General features: G+C 41.2%; 1 protein-coding gene and 1 long non-coding RNA gene across 3 annotated transcripts in view; both read left to right on the top strand.

The window, feature by feature from the left end:
• Nucleotides 1–27,333, top strand: part of FAM120A (family with sequence similarity 120 member A) — a 130,727-nt gene that overhangs the window by 93,778 nt on the left and 9,616 nt on the right. Inside the window, exons 11-17 of one of the 2 annotated variants that reach the window (XM_037056230.1) lie at nucleotides 6,503–6,752; nucleotides 13,872–13,986; nucleotides 19,249–19,458; nucleotides 21,196–21,379; nucleotides 21,913–22,050; nucleotides 24,343–24,484; nucleotides 25,107–25,203. In XM_037056230.1, coding sequence (XP_036912125.1) covers nucleotides 6,503–6,752; nucleotides 13,872–13,986; nucleotides 19,249–19,458; nucleotides 21,196–21,379; nucleotides 21,913–22,050; nucleotides 24,343–24,484; nucleotides 25,107–25,203 — 1,136 coding nt within the window. The remainder of the gene's footprint in view (nucleotides 1–6,502; nucleotides 6,753–13,871; nucleotides 13,987–19,248; nucleotides 19,459–21,195; nucleotides 21,380–21,912; nucleotides 22,051–24,342; nucleotides 24,485–25,106; nucleotides 25,204–27,333) is intronic. The other variant, XM_037056231.1, reaches the window with a different exon arrangement.
• On the top strand, nucleotides 22,059–24,262 carry LOC118993726 (uncharacterized). The gene is made up of 2 exons (XR_005067931.1): nucleotides 22,059–23,928; nucleotides 24,141–24,262. It is a non-coding gene; the product is annotated as an uncharacterized LOC118993726 (long non-coding RNA).

Below are 27,333 nucleotides of genomic sequence, written 5' to 3'. Positions count from 1 at the left end.
GACTTGGGTGCCTTAGTAGCTATTCTCCCTGGGAGCACCATGTAGTCACTGGGCATTGGGGTTCTCTCATGTGCTCCCCAAGGGTGAATGGGAGGGACAAAAAGAAAAGGTTCAGGTTCTAAAAAGACATCAGGACAATGATTTGCCTCAGCTATAATTGAAGAATTAAAAATCCAAGGAGTAAAGCTCAGTGATTTGCACATTTTAAAATTATTCTTTTAATAAAACTGGCCTCCTTTTTCTATAACAAGTCATCTTAGAACCTCCAAATTAGGTAAGTAAAAGAAACAGGCTTGTAGACAGTATATATATACATAAATTATAAACATATGAGATAAATTGATAGAAATAAGAAAGTTTATATACTATGAGTACTATTTTTATAAAAGGTTTTCCATATTTATTCTCAACTTATTAAGCTATTAAGAAAAGCCAAAAGCAACATTGGTTTTTCCTTGTCCAGTTTGATTTGAAAATTTTATTTGTGCCAAATAATTGGGACTGATTTTAAAGATAATTAAATTTGTTCACTGTGTGTTACATTTCAAAATAGAATGCTTTAATGTGACTAATATTAGTGTGCTGTTTTAATATATATGAAAATTGGTTGTCATAAACATTTCCCTATGATTTTATGAAGATGCCATATATATATATATTACTATATGTATATTAATCTGACTTTCTTTATTCTACAGAGCTTATTAGGATGAGCATTAGCTAATTGCCTCTTCCTCTCAGAACTTTGAGAAGCTGAGTTCCAGAGACATAGGAAGGCAGCTTGGCTCAGAGGCCACTCTTGGATTAATATTTACATCATAGATCCTCAAACTTGAGTTTACAGTACACGAGGAATATTGTTTATGTGGAAAGTGAAAAACAGAATAGCATTTATGATGTGTCTATAACACCATATTCTTCTCTGTACCCTATGGCCTGCTGAATATGTATCTTTTTGTGGACAGAGGGCTGTCCAGCTTCAGACATAAAAAGGTTTAAGGGAAAAATTCACAGTCTTTTACCTCTGAGAATTATGGAGGGTGTGTGCACAGATATGTTGTGAATATAAAGAGATGTAGAGCCAGCTGGATCCCCACCTGCACACGGACTCCTGGGAAGTTAACTGGCAGTTTTCCCATTACAAGGAAAAAGATGTGGAGCCATCACTGTAGCAGTGTTCCTGTTTCTCTGTTTCTGCCCTGATATAAAGGAAGGAGTTTCGTTGTTCTTTCTTTGTTTGGTGTGGCTGTTTTTAGTACAACCCCAGGAAAGCTCAGCAAGTAGAAGACTAACTCCTCTCCAAATACACACATGCACGTGCAGGCACACCAGTGTGTACACACACTCACAGTTATGTGCGCACGTGCACAGTCACAGACCAAGGGTCCAACTGGCCACAGTATTTGAAGTTGTATATCTCTTTCCTTTTCATCTGACTCGTAATCACTTTGTGTGCATGCTACCTACAGCTGCCACTCCTTAGCCCCCGGCAGGCACTGGTGTTGCTCGCGTTGTCTTAGCATTGAATTTAGAGACATACTTCATCGTGTGTCACTGCAGGCAGACACTGCCAATTGGCTGGAATTGGCTTACAAAATGAGATATGTTCATTATTTCTGGTCTGGGATCCACCCCCAAATCAGTATCATAATAGATTTCCAAGGTAGAAGATGATTAATGTCTGCTGGTAAACATTGAGTTTTTACTGAGAGGTGAAGTATAATAGAGTTTTATGTACTGAAATTATATTTGGAAGAGGTTATTTCTGTAAAGAAAGTATGTTATGAATTTAGCCTCTGGTAACAAGAAGGCTATTCCCCTGGAGTTGTTGCCAAGGTAAGGAAGACAACCTAACATTGTTTTTTAGAAACAGCCTACTTCTTGCAGTTTTCAGTTTTCCTGTCAATAGAGAAGACAGGAATGAATGTTTGTTGGTGACGCACAACGTTTTTCATGGCCAGCAGCTGGATCAGCCAACTCTTCTGCTTTAACGAGGCAGCATGAACCTGCCTTTCTAAAGTGGTGCCATCATAGAGATAGTTTCACACCACAGTGCTCTTGCCTAAGGCCCTGATGTTCTTGAAAAGTGCTTGGGATGTTCTTAAAATCCAGTTGCCTCATTTGATCCAGATAACCTGTGCATAATCAGTGGTTTTTGCAGAAATGGTAAGAGCCCGGACGACTTCTTGTCAGCTGGCTCCTTTGCATCTGCTTGTTCCTGTGAGCTGCATCACAAAGATTAAGCCCTCCTTCCTGAACAACAAATCTAGTGTAATGAATCCATTGTAACTATATAACAAGGGTGTAAGGTTAACATACCTTTGTATACCTTCATCAGGGTTGTGTTGCAGAGTAAGTCTTCAGCCCTTTTATTAGTACATGGTTCCAGGACTGAAGGCAGTGTGATGAGAAGGCAAGGCTGGCAAGGGGCCCAGGCCTTAGAATTTAAGGGAACCCTCAATTCTCACAGGGGCACATGGGAGATGTGTCTAAGCCCTGGGTACCTCACCTGCCTCACCCCCATTTCAGCCTTATCAGGTACATAGTAGATAATCAATAATTATTCATTAGGTAATTGGCCAAAGGTTCCATAGCTATTAAGTAGAGACACACACAAAATATCTCTAAAAGTTCAGTTTACAAAAAGATACACATATGATAAAAATAAAGCAAGCTAGAAATAGCTTTGCTTTTGAAATAGAACTTTCTCTGTTACTACACATTTATTTTGTCTGCTAAAGACATGTACAAGGGTGAACCCAAAAAAGAAAACCCCGGAATTTATTTATAAAAAATTATGTATTTGTTCTTACATGTTTAAACTTTAGTCACCTTCAAACACTCTCCATTTGATGCAGTACACCTGTTCAGACTTTTTTTCCACTGCTCAAAACAGTTTTTCGAATCCTTGATTTTGATGCCTTTTAATGCTTCTGCCTTTTTTTGTTTTCCCTCTCCCACTCAGTATGGTTTGGTCAGGTGCACTCATAAATCACCCATCATGAAATGGGCAAAAACATTGAAAGAGCCTTCAAAAAAATTCTCTAAAGCCAAACATAGCCTCTCATTACCCACCAGCTGGTACACCGATGCAGATGGGTTCCTAGAACACTCACCTAGCTGGGGGAACCTGTACTACAAGGGGCCCACCCTGTAGAAGATAATTCTGGTGTTTTTTGAGGGGGTCCCCCTATTATTTCCTAAATTTGATTTGAGTCTTTCTTCCCTTCCGTTCCCCTTCCCCCTCCCTCCTTCCCTTCAATTTTTCTCTTTCATTCATTCATTTATTCATTTATTTATTTATTTTAGGGGAAGAGAGGGAAAGAAACATCAATGTGTGGTTGCCTCTTATGTGGCCCCCACTGGGGACCTGGCCTGCAACCCAGGCATGTGCCCTGACCGGGAATCAAACCAGTGACCCTTTGATTTACAGCCCGTGCTCAATCCAATGAGCTACACCAGCCAGGGCTGATTTGAGACATTCTTGTCATGAATAGTGCAGATGGGCAACAAAAACACGTGTATGATTGAGAGGAAATTAATACATTGATACCTTCACAGCTGCAGTCTCCCTTGCCTTGTTCTGTGCTCCTGGTGGACACTGACTGCATGTCCCTGCTAGGATTGTGCAGTTCTTTCATAAGCATCAGCTGGTTTGGGTGCTAGTGTATACAAAGGCTCATCTGTAGCCATGTAGGATCGGAGTACACAGCTTCATGCCAGAACAATTTGGGCACACTTTGGGCCCTCAAAGCTTGAGCTAGCACAGACAGCTGTTCTGGGGCAGCTTCAGGGAAGCTTCAAGTGGAACAGCCACTTGTGAGAGGTATCTCCAACCTCCACTTACCTTTGATGTCGGTAGGACCTTGGAAAATAAAGTATGAAGAGTTCTAAGCATTCTGAACTTGAGAATGAAAGTCATCCACAAAAAACTTATTTCTAAAATAAAAACAAGACATAAAAAAATGATTGCTAAAAAGATTTAGTAAAGAGAGGCAAAGTTGATTTAATAAGAATGCCTCTTGAGAAAACTCAAAGAAGACTCCTGATACTATAATCTGAGTTTTTTAAGATTCAGGAAACTCATGCTTTGTGTGCATGTGTGTGTTTTGTGGGAGTTGTGAAGAGAACCTAGATTAAGTGGTCCTCCAACTAAACATAAAATCCATTCAGTTCCTTTAAATAAATCTTTGCCACCCAAATGGAAGCGTTACTCAGGAAAAAAAAGAATCACGCATTTTTGCGGTGGTTTTTTGGCATGAAAATGAACCTTGTGGAGTAACCTAATGGCTCATTTTGTAGAGTCACACTCTGCATGTGAGAGTTCTTCAGGAATAGGGAGGGTGGGGGGTGGTGGTTGGCTAGATTGTGAGTCCGAGGACAGGGTCTGCTGGATGATGAGGGTTTAACGGGTTTGTGCCTGGCATCTAATAATATCGATGAGTATAAGGATGCATGTACTTTCTTATACGTGTATACCTCTGTTTTGACTTAATAGACTTTGAAATAAGCATTTTAAGTGTTTTATGTTTTAACATTTAAACACATATTAAAATGTGAACGAAAGGGATTTTCCCAATGAAAAAACAGTGATTCTTTTGTAAGAGGAAGATTTTCTGTAATTATCTTGACTTGCCACCCAGCTTCAGGTAGCTCCTGGGTGGTAGGTCACAACAGGAGGGTTGCCCCAGCACCTCTCTGCAGCATGTGCCTCACCTGCTGCTGGGGATCACATGTGCTCAGTGTGCTTTCTTGTTGCTCACACACTTTGGGTAGCCGAATACCTGACTCCTAGTGATCTTCCTAACCTCTGAAGAGATTGTTTAACCTTTACTCTGTTTAGACATGGAATGGAGCTAGAGATGACCCACTTAATCATTTAACGTGATCAGAATTTGGGTTCTTCAGTTTCTCAACTGCCACAAGCATTATTTTAGGGAAAATAAGCCCCAGTGGGGTACTGTTCCTTGGAAGGAATTTAGGTGTGGAAGATCTCACTAGATTGAATCAATGCCCTCCTGGCTTTCCTGTCGGCCACTGGCAGCTCACTGGGCTCTGCTTTAGTTCTGATATTTTTTGTTCCTTATGAAATGGACACCCAAGTTGTACCATTGGATTGTTAAGTCAGTTAAGTTGGTGTGAAATTGTAACACACTTCACTATAGTATATCTTGTCTTCATTGCATTCCCCTGTCATAGGTCATAATTTTCCTTAAATTTATTTGGAAATTATGTGGAATGTGCATATTGTGTGTTTTAAGAATTAATGGTACTAACAGTGGTAAAAACAACTGTGGATAATGCTCATTGTTTTACGTTACATCAACTTTTATAAATAGAATTACTATATGCTGGCGTCACCTAGGATTTCCTAACATGGACTGTTGCTTCTGCTCTCCAGCCTTAACTGGGCTTTGGGATCTCACTACCTGGTAGTTTGCCCTTCCTAATCCTTAAAATAGGATTTGACATTTTGTTACATTTGTTAAAGTAAGGGCTCCTTAAGTAAAGTGGCTACCAAATACAAATTCTTTTTCAGGTCTAACAGATAGAGAAGTGTTTATGTAGAAAAAGATTAGCTATGTGCATTGGATTTTCCATGGATTTCTATGGTAATCACATACTTCTTTCAATTATACCAATTGTTATTACTGAAACTATTAATGGATTTTTATATTAAAACAAATTTGTCTAACATCTTTGATTTACTGTATTTTGTCATGTATAATGTGCACTTTTTGCCTAAATTTTTGAGGGAAAAATGAGGATCCTCATTATACGTGGGTAGTACTGATTCCATATCTATATAAATGTTTTTAATTCTTTTTTTAAAAGATTTTATTCATTTATTTCTAGAGAACAGGGGAGGGAAGGAGAAAGGGAGAGAAACATCAGTGTATGGTTGCCTCTCGCACGTCCCCTACTGGGGACCTGACCCACAACCTAGGCATGTGCCCTGACTGGGCATCAAACCAGCAACCTTTTGGTTCACAGGCCCATTTTCAATCCACTGAGCTACACCAGCCAGGTGTTTTTTAAATTCTTATACGTTAAAAGTATAACTCTAGAAAGCAGTAATGATATCCATATGCAAAATAATACTCTGAAATATGATAATTGTTTTTGTTTCTAAATATGAATAAATAATTGAATTAAAAAATTGAAAGATCTTTTTCCCGAAAGTCTGGGCCAAAAATGTCAGTGTGCATTATACAGGGCAAAATACAGTATACATATTAGTTATGTTGGGAAATCAGTTCATGATTTCATTGAGAAATTTATTGGTGGCCTGACAAAATATAAATGAGCACTTAAAGAGCATAGAGTAAGAGAACAAATGTCTTAGATGTGTGGACTGGTGACCAGTAACTTGCTAACTAGAGGATACATTGTTACATGAGAGGTGACATCTTCACACTGTAATTACTCGAGAAGTTTGTTTTTGTTAGGCTTAAAGGAGCTAAGATGGGCTATAAATGGTTCTCTGTTTTCCTTCCTATAGTTTCCCCAGTGATCATTAAGGAGTGGGCAGCTTATAAAGGGAAATCTCCACAAACCCCAGAACTGGTGGAAGCTCTTGCCTTCAGGGAGTGGACCTGCCCCAATCTGAAGAGGCTCTGGCTGGGAAAGGCAGTAGAAGACAAGAACCGCAGGATGAGGGCATTCCTGGCCTGCATGAGGTCAGACACTCCAGCCATGCTCAACCCAGCCAGCGTGCCCACTCATCTCACGGTGCTGTGCTGTGTCCTACGGTAGGTGCAGAATGGACAGATGCTTCTCAGAGATGTGCATATGAAACGGGGCATGGCAGGGTAAGGGGTTATTCTAAGTCAGTTGTGTTGTTGAAATTTGTAACCCCCCCCAAAAAAAACGGAATTTATAAAAAATTGTGTGTTTTCACATGTTTAAATTCCAGTCACCTTCAAAGTACTCACCATTTGATGTAATACACCTATTGAGACATTTTTTACACTATTCAAAACAGCTTTCAGCTGCTCAATTTTGAAGCCTTTTAGTACCTTGTTTCACTTTTACCACATCAACAAAATGTTTCCCTGTGTGGCTTTTTCCATTCAGGGAAACAAAAGAAAGTTGCTCAGGTTGAGATTGGATGAATAGGGAATGTGGGCACAGGGGTCATGCCACTTTTGGTCAAAAACTGCTGAGCGTGCTCATCTAGGTGTGGGCAGGTGCACTTGTAAATCACCCATCATGAAATAGGCAAATGTGTTGAAAGAATCTTCAAAAAAAATTTACTGAAGCTGAACGCAGCCTCTCACAAGAACTCCAGCTGGTACACTAATACAGATAGGTTCCTAGAACACTGACCTAATGGAATAGCCTTTATACTACAGGGGTCCTGCCCTGAAGAATAAATTATGGGGTTTTTTAGGGTCCCCCTCCTATATTACAGAAATATAGGCCATGTAAATACAATGTGGACTTGAATTAATGCTAATAGTATGTTTATAAAATAGGTATATTTGGTGAATATGTAAATATGATTTTAGACAGTTTATTTTTTAAATATTAAAGATTTTGAAGGCTATCAGGGAGGATTACATTATATATTATTTGGGATTGCTCTATAAGGGAAATGAGTCTCTTCTCATTTGTTTAACCATGTGTAGATCAGTGCAGACTTGTGGTTATCTGATTTATTCCTAGAGTTATGTAGCCTGTAGCTACTTATGTAGCTATATCCTTGCTTGTTCGGTTGCTCAAATTGTTGCACCTCAGGCCTTGGAGCCCATTCAGTGAGTTCCTGTGTCCTTTGTCCCCCACAGCATGTTCTTGCTTTCTCGGTGTCACATGGTGCTTGAGTTCATACGTATCTTCCCTGCCCTGGAACCTGTCTCTCCTTGGACAGAGTGATTGAAAACCCAGATCTAGACAGTGTGTGGGTCTAGGCACTTAATTTGACGGGTCACGCATGCCTGTGTAGACGCTGTTTGGCATTCATTTCAGTTGGCATACATGTCTGAATCAGGTTTATTCATTTTTATTTTTGTTTTTGTTTTTCTAACCAGTTTAAAACTCGAAACGTTTTAAGTACAATACAAAGGGCTTTTTTTTTTAAAACCCAGATACTTGAGTGTGATTTTTCCATCAAAGATACTTTCCTATATAATCACAAGATGGACATTGGAGTCAGTCAACATCCATACTTTATTTCTATCTTCATTTCAGAGTCTTCTTCACAGTCTGTTTTAGACCCTCTCTCTCTGAAATCCCATAGGTTTACAGAGGGCAGAGGCTAGTGGAGCAGCATGACCATCCTTCTGTTCCTTGTGGTCCTGTCCAGACTGTGCGTCTGCCCTCTGACCACTTGGTGAAGGGAGTGTCTACAAGACATCTCCAGCAAGGCCCCTTTGTCCCCTTTATAACTAATCATATTTCACGGGAGGCATTTTTAAACTGTGTAAGCCATCCAGTGTGGACTCACAGCTTCTGTCTTCTTCAGTAGCTTCTAGTCCATTGCTATTTAATTTGGGGCTTTTTTGTCAGTGTTTGGACCAGTAGGGGTCTTGTCAGGCTGGCCCTCCATAGTTGTCTTTGCCATTCTTTGAGCGCTTCCTGACTTGTGCAGGTATTCTGGCCCCACCTAGATGCCACGTTCTCCCCGCAGCCCTGTCCTTCTGGCTGTGGGAAAGGTGTTGGACATCAGACCTTCCTAGTGTGTTTACAGGTACAGATACCCTCAGGCTTGTGGACTTCTATTTTTGTACCTCCAGCCTGCTTGCTTCAGCTCTCTCTCCCCTAGTGTGGGGCCTTTGACCCTGATAGACAGGAAAAGCCTGGGGCCCAGCTGCCTGCTAAGCCATCACCTGCCCTAGTCATCCTGTCCCTCCAGATTGGCACCTCCTCCTCAGGCCCCTGATCCCTAGTGGGTCTCACCTTCTTAACTGAGGGTAGAGGACAGAGCCTTAGTCAGGTGTTTATTTCCTGAAGTTTCTTAAATTCAGACTTTAGGGCCAATAACTTACTTAGAAGCCTTTCCTTAATTAAATTGCAGTTGACTAAAATGAGTATAGTGTGTCAGTTTCTTATCTTTGTCTCCATTGAGAATTAGCTAGTGAGAAAGATTAGGCCTGTGTTTGGTTTTCGAATCTTCTGGATTCCTCTGATGGAAATTTAATTTATGGACCTGTCTTTATCAATAAAAACCTTATATTAGCTGAAAATTTGAGGTTAAGACTTGGAGTACTATAAAATCTAGTTAGCAATAATGAGTTTGGCTACTTTGTATTTCTGTCTTTTAAATTTAAAAAATACGTGTGGTCTTTAGTGGGGCAACTGACTGTCCACCATATACCTGACCTGAAGAGCCTGCTGGACCCGGGCTCGTGGGGCTGCCCCTTGGACAGAGGTGGCCATGCATCAGCGCAGGATGGAGGAGCTGTCCCTGTTGGGAGTGCAGCACTCACATTGTTTTGTGATGCTCACGATCCTTTTCACATGTCCTGGTTCTTGTGGACTTTTCCTCTGCCATGACTCCAGGAAAGGCCTTCATAAAGTCTCTCTTGATTCAGGACTGTCCTGGTCCCTGTGTTTAATTTTAAGACAGCGTTTATTATTTGTGTGTGTGTGTGTGTGTGTGTGTGTGTGTGTGTGTGGTTGTTTATTTCATACTTATTTTAGACCTTGAAAAGATTAATAAATGTAACTAATAATCTTAGGTCTGAACAAACTTCTTCCTCTGTTCACCTCGGTGACTTCGAGAAACTGGAGTGAATGCAGTGCAGCCCCCTGTACTTTGGCAGAAGCCAGATACTTTGTTTGGTGTGAAGAGACTGTCATGTGTAAAGTGGGTGCTTGGGACCAGGGGGTTTCTCACTTGGATAGACTCAGATCCTGGAGTAGGAGCAGTGCATTGAGGCAAAGGGGGTTAGGGAGAGATGAGGGATAGTGTTTCTTGGGTCAGGTCCCCAGTACTTGGGGCTAAGACATCATAATTGGGTTGGTCCACTTCCACTAAGAGACTCTGTACTACCTTCTGTATTTGGGGCCCCAGGATAGCGGAGGAAGGACACCCTGCGTGGCCTCTGACTGGTCAGGGTATGGCCTACTAAGAACTTGTGGGGTGGGCTGAGTAGGAGATCTGAAGTCTTGGGGTGCAGAGAGTGGGGGCATAGGAGGGGTCTGGATGAAGATGAGTAACAAGAGCCTCCCCGCCCCGACAACATCTTGTGGGCTGAGGTTGGCAGCCCAGGGGGTCATCATCTGGAGAAATTGAGGCTGTGTAATAGGAGAGGGACTGCTGAGCTCAGACTCAGGCTGGGGGGCTGGGGGGCTGGAGGTTGTGGACAAAGGGCAAAATCTGTGTTCTGGATAAGATGAGACCCTGCAGCAAGACCTGTGGCCTTGATAACTAAGGTGGAAGAAAGGTCAGTTATCCCAAGGCCTGGCTGTCATCAGCAAAGACTTCTTTCTTTTATCTTTTCTTTTTCATAATTTCAAACTGAAAGAAATTGTGAGATTTCACAAAGGTGTCACGGCTGTCCTTCATCAGATTCCCTACATGTTAATGTTCTGCTGCTGTTGCTTTTTTCTCCTCTCTGACTGCGTGGTAGTCCTCAGTCCCTTGAATGAAGTTATGGATATGATGCTCCTTTACCCTGAGATCTTCGGTATTTTTTTCTTGAAAAACAAGGTCATTATCAAAAATCACAAAAATAATACTGATGCATCTTCCATACAGGTCTTAGATTTCGCCATTTGTTCCAATAACATCCTTTATTAGCAACAGAAAATCTTGGCTCATTCTCGTGTTTAGTTGCCATGTCTCCTCCAGTCTCAACTGCCTCTCTTGTTCTTCTGGGTTGATGCAGAGATGTTTCTGAAGAGTGAGCCCTGGTTTTCTGCACACTGAGATCTGCAGACAGTCATCTTAGATGCACATGAACAGATGGAAACAGTGTTGATACACAGGGGGCAGCCCCCAGCTTCAGTTTATCAACCTTTGCAGAGGCTGCTGCTCAGTCTAGGTTTGTCGGTGTTCCTTTGTGTTGAGATTCCATTTCTGCATCTGGAGCAGGCACACCTCCTGCGGGGGGCGGGGTGTGCTGTCTTTTTTGTGCTTTCACTAGTGTTGTTAGCACTCGTATATTACATATGTCCAAATGTGAGGCCGGGACACAATTGGGAGGATGGGGCAAGGACGGCAGGCAAATACTTAGAATACTTATAACAGAGACCAGGAGGGGACAGTGTCTGAGCAGATGTTTGGCACAAGGGTGAAATGGGTGTTCAGAAAAGGACAGAGGGCCTTTTCTGTGGTGCAGCCCACAAAAATAGACGAGGCCCTTACCCAAGAGAACTCGTGCTCTTCTGAGGGGTCAGACTAGGTTATGTCTTGGGAGAACCTAAATCAATAAATGAAATAAGGGGATGGAGGGCTTGAGCTCTAAGCAGGACTCAGTAGAACAGTGGAGCCTCTTCCAACACCCAAGGAGTGCAGCCGTGGTCCAGCTCCTCCTCTGTGTGGCAAAGGCAGACAGCATTATTCTTCCAGAGATGAAGGGACCTGCTTCTGCCCCAGCTCCCAGCTCTCGGCTCCTGCACTTCTAAAAGGCATTGAGAAGAGAGTGAGAAAAGGGGAACTGCAGGTAACCTCACACCACCAGAGTAGGGAACTTGAGGCCCTCGAAGCCATGGAAAAGAATGTCCAGAGAAAACCGAGTGACGTCGAAGGGGCTGAAGGCACTGTCAGTGCACAGCTGGTACACTGTGTGGACATAGGAGATCACCAAGGGAGTAAGTGTTGGCTTCTGCTGAGGGTACTGTTTTGTTTATGCCATTTAAGTGGTGTGTTTGTGTACCTGTGTGTCTTTATGTGCATTTCATACTCTTTCTGCATCTAGAAATAGATGCAGGGCATAGAGTGAGAAAGAAGTAAGTGCTAACTTAGTTAAATTTAGTAGGAGGCCAAATAGAGGAAATAGCAGGTATTCTAACCAAAAAGATTATTTGTTGCTGCAGCTGAACTGAGTGCTGGGAGTCTTTGCTGCCAGGAAAACCAGGAAAGCTCTTGAGAAAACCAATTTGCCCTCAAGACAGTTTTTTATTCTGATTCATAATCTTTAATATCTCACTAAGGATTGGAAAGTTGGGGAAGTTAGTGTTTCATAGGTTTGAGATGCAAGAGTTGTGGGGATGGATGGTGTGGGTGGCTACACAGTACTGCGTGCACTTAGCATCACTGCACTGTCTACCTAAAGATGGTTAAAGTAGTAAATTTTGTCACAACTTTAAAGAAATAAGATAAAAATAAAAGGGATGCATGGCATGGATACTTAGGCAAAGAACATTGTGTATTGAGCACAGTCTTTTCCACGATAGTTTTCTTCAGACAAAAGTAGGGGGACTTTGTCCATGTTTACTAGTTTTTGCATCAAGCCCTGATTAAAACTCAGTAAGATCATTGTATTTAAGATTTGTGGCACTCAAACTATTACAAACGCTGTTATTTTATAATTGCAGATATTGACAATTTAATGAAATAAAACTTTTACGTCGTTATTTTAAATATATCTGATTGGATTAAATACCATAGAGAGTTGACATGCACTGTTCATTTACTTTGAAATTCATTTCCTCCCTACTAAGGCTACATAAGTTTACCATGAAATATATAAGCTCTGTGCTTCCATTTCCCCATCTCTCAAATGGGACACTGATGCTTTCTCCTCAGAGTTTCTGTGATCACATGGGGAGCCAGTGTGTACAAATGTTTAGATCAGTGCCTGGCACCTAGTGAGCACCGTTGGGCTTTTTACTTAGAATACCTCTCTTAAGTAGCTGGATGGAACCTCCTCCTTTACCCATTAGTTCATGTTCCTGTGGATGAATACTAATTATTATAACAAAGAGATAGAGATAGGGCTTTGTGCCAATTCTGATTCTTATTTCTGTTGACTTAGATTTTAAGAACTTCCTCAATGGACAGAACTGGAAAAGGCTATGTGAGGCATGTCACATCAGAGATGACATGAATCTATCACCAAAAGTTATTTTTAGTGATCAGCTGGCAACTTGATTAGGTCATCCCTCAATTTTGCTGGGTGCCGGGTATTAGGAACTGTTGGACTTAAACAGGACTTAATGACCAAGTTCTTAGTAGTTTAGTCCCTCAACACTGTCTGTGGTTGTGCCTCTGCTTAGTGCCCCAGGGTTGTCACTGGTGCTGTGTGCGTGACAAGATGATTAAGGGAGAGGGGGTTGATGGGAGAAAAAGGTAACGTGGATACCTGGTGGTTCTCAGGAAGATAGTACAAACTGGAAATTGTCAATTTAGACATTCATTTCCCATCAGCTGCTCACACCAGAGTGACCCCCAGTAAGTCTGTGGTCCTGGAGACTGTGAGAACTCATTCTGAAGACTGTAGTTTTAATTCTCTTCTGGGGTCCCTTTCCACTTCATCCATATACATTGCCAGCGGGAGCCCCTTGGTGCAGATGATTCACACAGTACTCAGTCTTCATCAAGGGATTTCTTATTTGAACCTTGGGCCTGCCTCCCAGGTATCCTATATAGAATTAAAAGAGATAAATCATATATTTAGTACATATAACATGTTTTCAGGATTTAAATACTTCACAAGATTGAAGTTGTATCAGAAATCACCAACCAGCTGATTTGCAGTATATATAAGTTTAGAGTGCTGTTTTTAATTACTCTAAAATGCTGACTGGCCCAGGTGATGATTGGCATCATCCAATGAAAATAGAAAAGCTGTGTAAGAAATCTGTATAAGCCTCCCTAGCTTGTGTTACATGAGTCTCCTTATAACCTGAACACCAGGTTATGCATGTGATTGGTGACTACTGTGTCCTAATTCCAGGCCCTCTCTGTTTGTTTACCCATGCAGATATATGGTGCAGTGGCCTGGAGCACGAATATTGCGTCGTCAGGAGCTGGATGCCTTCCTGGCTCAGGCGTTGTCCCCCAAACTCTATGAGCCTGATCAGCTGCAGGAGCTCAAGGTAACTGACATCTCCTTCCTGGTCTTGGAGTGTTGCTCTGGCGCTCAAGGGGCAGCTCACCTCACCTGGCAGCTGCTCAGTATACCAAACTAGTAATGCTAAGGACAAGAACTTAAGAGCCTTCAGGGCTTAAGGGAGTCTTTCCCAGTTATTGAAATGGTCAAATCTACTTTTGGGTGTTTATTCTTGTTTTTCACATCAGGAGATAAACTTACCTTTTATTTCAGGTGGGGATTCCAAACCCTGGGAGGGCTTGGTCTAAAGAATTTTCTAACATCTGGCCAGGATCTTTTTCTTATTTCGTTCTGTTGTTCCTAATTACAACATCCATTTTCTCTAAAAAAAAAAAAAAAAAAAATCTTTGTCCTCCTAGTATTGTAAATCCCTTTTAAAAAACCACTTGAAGAACGTTATACCATCATTCCTGTGCCCTTTTAGTCAGCATTTAACATCGTATTCCTTTTAATTTTTCCTTCAGTAACTCCTTTTATTCTTTGTTTTTACGATGTTAATTTTCTCCACATTGTCACCTGGTGTTTCAGTGCTTGTCTTTTCAGTGCACTTTTATTAGTTGCTGTGTTCGCATGGCTGTGCTTGCTTTCTAATTTCCACACTAAATTTTAGAAAGTTCAAGACTTTTCAGAGTTAGCTTAATTTAGTGAATCTGCCTTTTCTTTTTGATGCATAGGGTTTTGGATTTTTCTTTGCCGTTGGTTATTTATTTATTTATTTTACAAAATTTTATTTGTAATCAAGTAATGTCTTTTGACAAAATTGCCTTCACCTTTAGATCTTTTTTCTATTCTTTATGAAGGTACTCTTTCCGGGTTTTAGGCTTACTGTATAGATTTTTAGAATTCTACACTTGGTGCTCAATAAATTTCTGGTTTGCCCTATATTATTGAGTTAAAATTCAGTAATTTTGTGTTGAGTGCCCCTTGAGTGTGGACAGCTCATGTCATTTGTTGTCACCTTAGGCTTCTGGTGACTTTGAAGTAAGCTAAATAAGACAACAAAACTTAGGAAGATCTACCTCAAATTGTATTCTTTACTTTCTAGATGAAGCTTTTCTGTTTGTTAGACAGAAATTATTATTTTAATGGTTTTGAATTTAAGTTTTTGATTTAGACTGTTTGGCCGGGTGTCCCCGAGAGGCTGTATTAAGCACAGGCTTTCCCTCCTGTGTCCTAGAATGTGGTGCCATCACCACCGTCTTCATCACCAGACTGTACTCAGGGGTGTTGTGAATACTTTTACCAGAGTGTGGTGCCATCCCTCTACCTCTACTTCCTGTTTCTCTTATTTAGATTATTACATCAGTATTGACATTCCAGTTCTGAAAATCAGACCGCCAGGTATCAGGTATGCCCACCAAGCCTTATTCACCATCAAGTTGCTTTTACTCAAAGTTCATCTTTTCTCCCATATCCTTTTCATTTTTGGATCAACACATAGGATATAACTTTTGAAAGACAATCACACTCTAAGCTTTCATTTTGGTTCTTTTGAAGTCTCAGTACTTTCATGATTTTCTCCTGATTCTTCGTCTAAAGCTAGGTGTTTCTAGAGCTGTGTTAGAAAGTGCAGGTCCTTCAGGCCCACCCCTGTCCCTTTGACTCTTACGGTCTGGAGGTCTGTGTTCCCGTCACCAAGGGCAGCCTGCACTTTAGCACTCTGTTCATGAGTAGCTTAGATTCTGAAACAACCAAAAGAAAAAATAACAGCTTTCCTTGGGGGAAGAGATAGTTGGTTTTTTATTTAAGATTGAAGATCCTCTCAGCTATCAGATTGAGAACTGATAAGAATAATCATTATTTAAGTGCTACAAAAATTTCTATGTAGACCTGAGAGAGGGTCCCAAAATTCAGTGATGGAAAACTAAATTTTAAAACTGCTTTTTCATTTAACCATTAAAAGTTGTTTTTGATATATTCCAAAATCAATGACAGTGTTTTTCCTATAAAACAACCATTTCACTGTTTAGGATATAGTCAACTCTTGATATTTGGTGTTGTTTTAGGGGCCATTATCCAGTTTGTGGATTGCCCAGACCCTGTTTTTCTTCTCCCACTTCTGTCTATGTGCTTTGAGAATAAAGGAAAGAGAGAAAGAAAAGACTCGAATTTGACAGTTTGACCTCTTGTTGGCTTTTCTGGTGAGATGTTTGGTGGGGAAATATGTTGAAACCATAAGTTACAGTGACTTTAAAATAGTTTCACCTGGTCTGTGCTCTGTCTACCCGCTGCAGCCATGAACAATTGAGTCTTCTGGGTGACTCATTGAGGACCAGGGACAGACTGACGCCCTCACTTTTCTCTGGTATATTAGGTTCTTTTCCTAGGTTACAAGTATGAATAGAATTACTAAGGTAGAGTCAGCATTGACACCGTGTTTGGAGGAGAGCAGGTGAAGGATGAGGAGAAGGACCTTGTACAGATTTAATTTTTATTTAGTTTCTTTCTCCTTGCTCTTGACATCTCTGTAATTGTCGTACATTCTTTTAATGTTTTCACATGCCAAGTGGAAAAGATAAAGTTGGAAAATGAAGAGCTTTAAAGATAGTCCTATGGGTTGTAGCATGTCTGTGGCACCTGTAGCAGTGATTGTGCATGGAGGTAAATAGGACAGATCACAGTAAGAATCTTAGAAGTAATTAGAAGTCAGGGAAGCTCATTTTACTGGAATTTGGTTCTTGAGCTAATTGGGCAGAGATTAAATTCCATGTTTGTATTTCCTGTAGTCAGAAAATTTTGTCAGCATTTCTCTAGTTGAGGAACTTTGGATAACTTTGAATATTTTATGCTACTTGGTATAAGAAAATGAGGTTGAAGTGTGAATATTTTGGCCATTTCTGTGGTCAGATTCAGATTCTGGTGCTACCAGTTATCAGTGTTGTGATCTTGAGCTCTGTGCAACACAGTTTCTTCGTTTATTAAACGGAGTGCTAAGAGCAGTATCTGTATCAGACTATTTTTGAGATGTAAATGAGACAATATATGTAAAAATATTTAGTTCAGTGTCTGATAAATATTTAAGTGACCCATAAATATTAGACAGTGTTCTTTGTGTAATTAATATTTAGGGACAGAAATATAAGCTGCTATGTAAAGTCATTTTTAAAATTGACATGAAGCCAAATCTACATAGCAGTTGAGATTTTATTCCCATTATTTAGAGAACTTTTAAGAATTTTTCTTTAAATAAATTGATAGTAGTTGTCATTACTGAAACTAAGTGCCTTGAAAATCACTTTTTAAACCCATAAAAACAATTCCTCAACTAATGGTGAGGCTATTTCAAATAAGTGATGTGTGTGGATAGTATAGGCTTCTCCATTCCTCTCAGCTCACAAGATTACCGTGTTTTTCGGACTATAAGATGTACCCCCGCCCCACCGACCTGCTATTTGTGAGGAATAATGGCTGTTAATGCTGCTGTTGAGTTCTGTTTACATTTACATTGGTGAAATATTATGTTATTTATGTTATTAAATATTTTACTACATTTTTTTGCTTCAAAAAATTTTCCCTTATTTTTCTCCTCTAAAACTTAGGTGCATCTCATGGTCAGAAAAATACAGTACTCTTTCCAACTAGGGTACTTCTGTGCTCCACACACCGGCTGGCCTTTCTTAGTTTCAGCACTCAAATAGCCACCTGCCCAGAGTAGTTTTGAGCTTTATTAGTCAAATAAGGGTTTGTGCCCAACACTACCAGTGACTAAGAAATGACAGCAACATTGTACTTCCACAGAGGCTGCTGGTGGCACCTATCACCGATTTGAATGTGAGCAGACGTCTTTAGCGCAGTACCAGCAGCATCGTTGCCTCTCCCTCAGCCTTGACCTGGTCCAGAGGCCATAGCAGCAGTGAGAGGGTGGCTGGAGGCCAGGCTGCTGCTATGCCATGTTCCCACAATGTCAGCTTTTAGGGAGGAGAACCCCCCCCCTTAATTAGTACCTCTTGAGATTCTTGGAGAAGGCAGTTTCTACTTCTGAATTGCCCACCATTTCTACTCATAAATATAAAAATACATCTAATTCTATCACCATAACCCCACCTGCCCTCAACTGAACATGCTTTGTTTCCATTCCCAACATTGAGTAGGAGAAGCAGGAGCCAGCATGGTAGACCATTTGGGGTGGACAGACTTCTTCAGGTTCAGGAAGTTCTGAAGTGCATTGACTTAAAATTTATTTCTAAAAAAATTGGGAAACACTGTTAGCTGTTAATGGGGACTAACAGCACAAAACAGAAGATATTAATACATTCACCAGTATTTGGCACTAGAGTGATCTTTTTCTCTTTAATGAAAAGTCAGTTTACCTGCCACAGTTATGTATTGCTTAGGTTGATACCCATAAAGATAACATTCCTGAGACTCCAACACCTTAAAGAATAAGCATGCCAGGTGGGAAGACAGAAACCAGGGCAGCTAAAACTCAGTCCCGGATAATCCACAAACTAGGTTCTTCACAGACAGATAATCAAGAGTTGACTGTATTTGTCAGTGTTTCTCACCCTGTGCATCAGATGCTAGAAGAGGTAGGAGAGCTGTGTGCACACAGGAGAGCTCTCAGCACTAATGACCAAGTGAGAGGACCAGGGAAACAGTCTCTAGATTCTGGTAGTCTGCATGGTTTAGATACAGTGTTTCTGTTGTTGTGTTCTTTCATTTATAAGCTATCCATTTCTCCTAAAACATTTTGACAGTCTCATTAATTAATAAGTTGCTATCTAAAACATTAACATATAAAATAATGTAAATGAAGTACAAGTTTTAGAATAAAATTGTACCAAGTAGTTTTTTAATATAACTTTTTAAAATGCATAGTCTTATTAGAATGTTCCGTTTTACACTCACTCTATTCAGTGTATAGAATCTGAAGTGTAAAGTTTATTTCATAAATGAGTTGTGGGCTTCTTAACTGCTAAGAAGATTATTAAATAATTTGTTACTTTATCATGTTTCAACCTTAAATATAGTATTACTTTATGCTTGTGTTACATGTCACAAATTCCAAACTGAACTATTGTATTTTAGTATGTTATAAAAGTATCTTAAATTTAAATTTGTTAAATAACATAAAAAGCCTTTGTGTTGAAACAGGCCAGTGCCAGGTCACCGTACAGTGTTCATAGATCTGCTCAGGGTGTTTGGTTGAGGGGTGTCCTTGTTAACCATGAGAGTTGTAGTCAGATGTTTCGAGAACTTCATAATGCAGTACTCTTACTCCATAGAGATCACTCTTTTCCATTTAAAGATTGAGAACCTCGACCCTAGAGGCATTCAGCTGTCAGCTCTCTTCATGAGTGGCGTGGACATGGCCTTGTTTGCAAACGACGCGTGTGGCCAGCCCGTGCCCTGGGAACACTGCTGTCCGTGGATGTATTTTGACGGGAAGCTCTTCCAGTCCAAGCTCCTGAAAGCAAGCCGGGAAAAGACCCCACTCATCGACCTCTGTGATGGTCAGGTCAGTTGCAAGGATGCAGGCTTAGAGGTGGGGGGGGGGAGCAGCCGGCCACCTTTAACCAGAGGGAAATACCACTCACTGGCTAATTGATTGTCTTTCATACCAAATTTGTAATGACCTCATGTGACAGGGTACTGTTTTTAGATTGGGCCCAGTCATTGTTTGAATCAATGTCAGTTCCATGAGCTCTGGATATACACAGTACACTTGATTCTCATTAATCTCTGCAATTATGTTCTATGAATTTGCTTCAAATGTAGAATTAGCAGATATTGAACCTCGCCTCTTAAGGGAAATACAGGGTTAGGTACCTGCACTCCTCCAGTCACAACATCTTTGTCAGCAGATCAACATATAACCCTGTTTGTATGTGTTTCTGTTTGAAGACATCTTTAAGAATATATATTGTCAATTTGCTCACATTGAACTCAGGGCCAACAGTGCTGTAACTCAGCCTGAACAAAGTTCAATCTAATACACATTTTCTCCACCACAGCCTGGCAGTTAGGAACACAGCCCTCGGCACTGCGCTTGCAGCCATGTCAAACAGGAACGTCACTCACAAAACTTTTAAAAATGGCTTTAAATAGACAGTGAATAGGACACTTGTTTACAGTATAAAAGCTGAAGCAAAAGTCAGAGCTTCGCCACCTTAAATGTCCACTGCTCTACACATGTCTACCAATTACCATAAGAATGCCACAGTATTGATTTCAAGGTTACGAATACATTTTAGCAAGTAGATGAATTCACAAAGGGGGAGCTCATGAATTCTGAGGATCGGCTATATTTATTTAAAATCCTGGTTTAAAAATAAAGTGAAGTCGGTTATCAGGTTATTTTGTCTTATTGCCTGAAAGAGACTCAAATTGGCTTGTAAACTACAAAAAATGCGATCTTCAGGACTACTCTATTACGGAGTAAGCAGATTTTCAGATTCTCTGATTAAGGCTGGTCGTTAGAAGACTTCCAGTTATATATTTTGGACATTAGGGAAGCTTTGTTCAAGCTGAGTTACAGTGCTGCTGTCCCTAAGTTCAGGGGAATTTGACACACACAAGTTGTGCAATCTATATTTGTGCAGGTTATATTGTTTTTCATCATGTGATTAATGTAAAATGACAGAATAATCATCTCAAAGGCAGCTCACAGAGAGCTCCGATCTTGTCCTGAAGGGAGAACTCCAGGCTTCCTTTTGGAAGCATCTGTTACTCTGTGCCTCAGTTTGCTTTCTACAAAATGCAGTGAATACTTGACCTGATACTAAAACATTAGGAAAGTAAACTTCAGAGATGTAAACTAGACATCATCTGCCCTGTGGTGCATGAATGGAAGGCAGCTGTGCGCACTGCTCTGCCACCAGCGCTTCATGAGTGGAAAGAAGGAAAACTGTGGGTGAGATCTGTCTTGACTTAACCATTGGTTTTGAGAAGCAAATTCACAGTTCAGTAATAACTTTAGAATAAATGGTTCTCACCTGAAGATACACTCAGACAGTAGGAATTCATATTTGTTTATGAAATTAAGAGGTATCTTAGTTTTTTTTTGCATTTTTGTTAGTGCGGTCATGTTTGCATTCTGTAAACAAGTCCTGCTGAGCAGACTGTTACTTTTTACAGATAAGTAACTAGTACAGCACTGTTGCACAGCAGCCCATGTGTCATTTCTTTCCTCTTCATTCTAATTCAACGGAGATCTTGTGACTCACGTTTTCACATGCTGGTGCTTGATTTGCAGGCCGAGCAAGCTGCCAAGGTAGAAAAGATGCGGCAGAGCATCCTGGAAGGGCTGAACTTCTCCCGGCAGAGCCTCCCACTCCCCTTCCCACCGCCCTCAGCACTGCCTTTCTACCCATCTTCTGTGTACCCGCGGCACTTTGGGCCTGTACCCCCAGCTCAGGGCCGAGGGCGGGGCTTTGCAGGTGAGTATGCCCACCACAAGTAGGGCCTTGCTGGTGTGGGACGACAGATGCACACGCAGGCCTTAGTGGGCCATGTCTTGCCACATTGAGACTTTGTAATTAACTGTCAGGTTTAGTTATGAAGGGGACAAATTGAGTCCAGAAGAGATTCTGTGAAAGGGAGAGAGGGAGCTACAGAAGCTGTGGCAGAGATGAGATTTTTAAAATCAGTCAACATCGTGGGAAACTCTGCTCACACGTATGATTTAAGATTCTCACGTGAGGTTCAGGGAGCCCTCCTCTACTAAGGCCACCCTCCCAGCAACTGATTGGGCCACATGATAGTCCCAGGTTGCAGGAGGCTCCTTCAGTACCAGTGGATCTGTGTTCTGGTGTTGACAAGAGAGGCTGGGAAACCCTTCCTGGCAGTTGATGGTGTAAGAACAAAAACTGGAGGATACGGGGATCACTCTTCCTGAAAGCCCACCCGGGGGCTCTCCCCTGAACCTGGTTCCTCATGGCTTCTTCCATCTCTTTCCTCCCGGGTCCCACAGGAGTCTGTGGCTTTGGAGGCCCCTATGGGGAAACTGTAGCAACAGGCGCTTACCGTGCCTTCCGCGTGGCGACGGCAGCAGGACACTGTGGAGCCTTCTCAGGCAGTGACGGCAGCAGGACTAGCAAGTCGCAGGGCGGTAATTATGCCATGCCTCCTCCTAGAGCTTCTGCCTGCCAGCAGCTTCCCTGCTCCTCTGGCTCCCTTTTCCTTTTCTGTCCTGACTCTAGCAGCACATTCTTTCTATGAGGCCCCTGCCCTGGCATTTGTTTCTGCTCCTATCCTCCAAGCCTGTTTGCCCCCGGGTCTCTGCAGTAGCTTTGCTGTGAGCCATCTCTGCCTTACTTCTGGGCTATCCTGTGTCCTTATAAAGCATTTCTTGTGCACCCGGCTCCCTAACTATCACCTGTGATAGAACCAGCTGCCCATTAACATCCAGTGATGTGTCTTTCCTACCTTATGCCCCAAAACATCCTTCTCTTGGTAAAGAGGATTTTATATGTGTAAAAGAGTCTAAGGCTGCAGTAGAATTCCTGGCATAAAAACTCACCACAATTTGAAACATTTTAAAAGAAAAAGCTGATATTAGATATATAAGTCAGTTAGTTTATTTTAAATTCCCATGGCTTCTCTTCTCATTTGTATTAGTCTTGAAAGGGATAAAAAAGTCTAACGTTTAGTTTTGAAATAATGTCTTGTGATTTTGCTGTAATTTGAAGCCTGCAACTTGTGGCTTTGTCACAAATCCTGCATTTTGGGGGTGCAGATTTAAATGTGGCCATAAAGTCTACATTACATGGTTATTCAAATACATTTTTAAGTAATCTTGACGATAGCAGCTTTCTTAACCAGGAATGCTTTTTCAGCTCAGTTATAGAGGCTTGCAACAGAAATCTTGTGTAACAGTGAGACTCTCACAGATGAATGCAGCCCCTCTGTGGTCACAGGAGCATTTACCCCTCCCCACTTGATTTGCATGCCCCTTTCTTGCCTCCCAAGGGTTCTCCATCTTTTGGGCGCTTTTTTCTTCCTGTCCCCATGCCATTTGATGCACAGTGAGGTGTGCTGTATGCGTGCAGCCCCAGGCTGGGAACTCACGGTAGCGTGTAGTTGGGATAAAACATGGGTGTCTGGGGAAGTCTTACGGCAAAATCACAAGAGGAACCTGCTTCATAACTTCCCCCAAATTGTGTCCGGAACTCAAATCTGTGCTGTCCAGCATACTAGCCAGTGGCCACATGTGGCCCTCAAGCACTTTAACTATAACTCATCCAACCTGAGCTGTGTCCTAAATGAAAAGTACACTTTGAAAGGACATAATATGGCGGGGCGGCCGGGGGGGGTGGGGGCGGCATGCAGGATATCTTATTAATAGTTTTTTATATTGATTACGTGTTGAAATAATATTTTGGATACATTGAATTAAATAAAGTAGGTGCTATGAATACTTATTTCATATGTTTCTTTGTATTTTTGTAATGTGGCTACTAGATAATGTAAGGCTTATCCCATACTGTATTGGACAGCACTGATGAGCTGCTAAACCATTATGGTTAACAACTAGATGATAAGAGTTTATTATAGTCCATTCCATCTTCCAGAAAATAAAATGCTTGATGCAAAAATACAACTGTTTTGTTGTATTTTTATCAGAAATTTTACTGAGAGTTAACAGAGAATTTTCTTGGGTAAACATGTCAGAAAACTTTAGAATATGCAGGCTACTGATAATTAATAGGAGTTGGTGCATACAATGAATTTGTGATCCAGCATAAGGGGATTCTAATTTAACAGTACAATGAGAAGTAACAGGCTCTTTTTACTGATAAATTTCCATAATGTTTGGTGAAGGTATTAAACTTGGAAGTAATTATCCTAACAGATAATAATATATAAGCCATCTGCACCAAGGACAGCACATGATGGAATATGTTTCTATCTTGCACACTTTGTAGTTGTAACCCATTTTAGTTGCCATGGGTTATTTGAGTAGTCACCACATTTGTCTTGCTTTCAGGTGTTTTTTTTTTTTTAATTTTTATTCATTTATCTTTAGAGGGGAAGGGAAGGCGAGAGGGATAGAAATATCAATGTATGGTTGCCTCTTTTGTGTCCCCCTCTGGGAACTGGCCTGCAACCCAGGCATGTGCCCTGACTGGGAATCGAACTGCGATTTTTTGGTTTGCAGGCCCGTGCTCAATCCATTGAGCTACACCAGCCAGGGCTCAGGTGTATTTTTAACAAAAGTTAAAACCATTAAAATCAAATAATGTGCACATAGACACTCCACATAATTCACAAGTCATCACAAAGCAAGAGAAAGGGCTTCATAGGAAATATAAACCATAATTGAAAATGCTTGCCTGTTTCTCTTTGCCATTTTTAAATCTGGGATAATAAGGATTTTTTTTTTGGTCTATTTTTCATGTAGGAATCCAACCTATACCTTCTCAGGGAGGGAAGCTAGAAATAGCTGGCACCGTAGTCGGCCACTGGGCTGGGAGCAGACGGGGCCGTGGGGGCCGTGGGCCATTTCCCCTACAGGTTGTTTCTGTCGGAGGACCAGCAAGAGGGTAAGTGCTGAACAATGAAAATATATTTATATCAATTTAAAAATGACCTCTTACTTGCTTGTTTTCAGTGACGAGTTTATTAGAAACATTTTTATATCATTAAATACACTCTGTATAGTACTCTCAGTAGTTGCATAGTATTGCATTATATGTACCGTTATATAATTATTTAAATCATTAAATAATTATCCACACATTATTCGGTAAACCAATTTTGAATATTTTAAAGTGTATTTTTCAAATTGCATGTGCTGGATATGGACCAAAAAATAAGATTGACCCCTTGGAATCCATCTGTGGCATGTCCATGATTTAATAAACTCAATACTTGCTATAGCATAAGATTAAATACGAGATCCATTTGATACTGTTTTTTTTTTTGTCTTTTGGGGGGCCAGGGAGTGAGAAACAACAACAGTTTGTCATTCCACTTGTGGATGTCATCATTGGTTGATTTTTGGTGCCCTGACCAGTTAGTTATTGAACCTACAACCTTGGTATATCAGGACACTAACCAACTGAGCTCTCCAGCCTGGGCCCATTTATTGTTATTTTAAATATGTGTTAAATGCTGTTTAAAACAGATTCAGGTCTTTCTGCTTTTGTCCTCTTATTCACTCAGGCGTCCAAGAGGAGTTATTTCCACCCCAGTGATCAGAACATTTGGAAGAGGTGGGAGGTACTATGGCAGAGGCTACAAAAACCAGGGTGCGATTCAGGTAATAACACGACATAATGCTGGTGCTGGTTCACTCCCTGGTGTCTCATCTTCCAGGCTACTGTTTTCATTCCAAACGGGGATATTGTTGGGATGTGTCAGATGTTATGGAACATCTGACTTGGTAGTGGCGTGTGGTGCTCACCAGGTATAAAGTCCCTGGACTGAAATCATGTCCGTGAGGTCTGTGCTCATGTTCTGCTCGTAGGAATTTACTGGCAATAACCAAGGGCTGTTAATGTTGTTTATATTAAAAAATATTAGTAAGTAACATTTAGGATTTAAAAAGAAAATCATGACTATTAGTGTTGGGACAGTATGTTTCTCCTTCTCCTGGACCATCTTGACTAACTTCTCCCAGAAACCATCAGCCAAAGAGGAAACAAGTCATGTGCCTGTCTCCAGAAAAGAGCTAGAACTTTTCTTCCACTTTGGAATGACCTTTTTAAAACATCAGTTAGCTGTAACTCTAGTATATTGTCTCATTTCTTGAATTATATTTAACCAGGGTGTACAGTTTATTTTGATGCTATTCACATATATATTAAGAGGAGTATACTTTTGCAACTCATATTAATAACCCATATTTAGAAACTTAATTGGCCAAGAGAAGATAAAACTGCCTTTACCAGGTGATCTTAGCATCTGGGTAACTTGTTTTGATGAATTACATCAAACATCGAGTACAAAGGCAGTCCCTTCCCTCAAAGTGGGGCACAGACCACCCTTCTTTGCAGCACAGCATCCAACAAAGGGAGGAACATGGCTAAATGTGCCCCTGATTCCGCCAGCCCCACCCTGACCTTCGTCTGCCTTCACAGAGATGCATTTTGAGCCAAAGGCACTCTCAGGCACCCAACAGATTTAGGAGAGGGAGTTACAGCCTGACTGTGGCTCCAGCCCAGAGCCCTTCCTTTGAAAATGCTCCTCATGGCATGTTACTGTGCAGGGCTGTCAGACTCATTTTCACCAGGGGCCACATCAGACTTGAGGTTGCCTTCAAAGGGCCCAATGTAATTTTAGGACTATAAATGTAACTACTCCTTAACTACAGGCAAGGAGCTCAGTGCTGCCGCAGGGTAGAAACAAGGTGCAGGGCTGGATAAAACAAGGTACAGTGCTGGATTCGGCCCGCAGGCCTTGTGTTTGCCACCTGTACTGTAGTGGATAATGGGGCATTTCCTGCGCTGGTAGTGGTAGGGAATATGTGTCCCCATATTGCTTAAAAACTTTAATGTAAAATATATAGACCAAAAACCACACAGAACACTCATGTAGCTTTATTAGTTATAAGGCAAATACCATATGCCCCCACTACATGATGAGTAACATCACCAGCCATACCAAGGGCTACTCCCTCCACATCCCAACACCTCCCTCTTCCCTCTGCCCAAAATAACCACGACCCAGAATTGATGCTGTTTTTGGTTATCGTGCCCTCTCCGTGCTATTATCATTCAGGTGTGTTGTCCCTACAAATGGTAGAGTTTTGTTCATTTTCTTTTAGTGTGCTATGTTGTTCGTTAGTTTGCTCCCTTTCTTGTCCTTTATCTATTAAAGAACATTGCAGGCATTTCATGACAGACTTCTGGATTCTGCTGAGTACACACTCATGGTACTGTTCCCCCATGTGGCTCTGTTTATGTCTTTTGCACGCTGGTAGCTGGATCTGGGTGCTCCTTTCTTCTTGGGTTTGTCCTTGTGGCCAGACTGGAGTGCACCTGTGTGCTTTCATGTCTGCTTGTCTATTTTTATGTGTTGGGCCCATTTATTCATTAGGGATTGCAGAATGAAGATGTTCTTAACCCATCATTTCCTTTTTCTTTATTTTTTAGGGTATTTTTTTATAAATAGGTACTTCCCATTGCCTCCTTTTTGGTGCCCAAGTATTACAGCCCTTACAGGAAAGGAAAGGAAAGGTTTGCATGCGGTGCTGAAGTCTCACCTTGCTCATCCTAGGCTGCTGGGCCCTTTCAGTATGACCTCAGGTCCTCTGTAACTTTCTGTCTAGGGGGTCACCCAGCCCAGCAGACCTGCAACAGCCACCTCTCTTAGTTTCTTGGTTTCTTCATTGGGAAACAGCTTTTCAAGACCATAGACTAGGCACCAATGCACTCTGATACTACCATGA

Source organism: Sturnira hondurensis, unplaced genomic scaffold (genome assembly GCF_014824575.4).
Source record: "Sturnira hondurensis isolate 20B ecotype Veracruz unplaced genomic scaffold, ASM1482457v3 Scaffold0008860, whole genome shotgun sequence".
NCBI lineage: Eukaryota > Metazoa > Chordata > Mammalia > Chiroptera > Phyllostomidae > Sturnira > Sturnira hondurensis.
The sequence above is the reverse complement of the archived record's forward strand: the minus strand, read 5'-3'. Positions and strand labels throughout refer to the sequence as shown.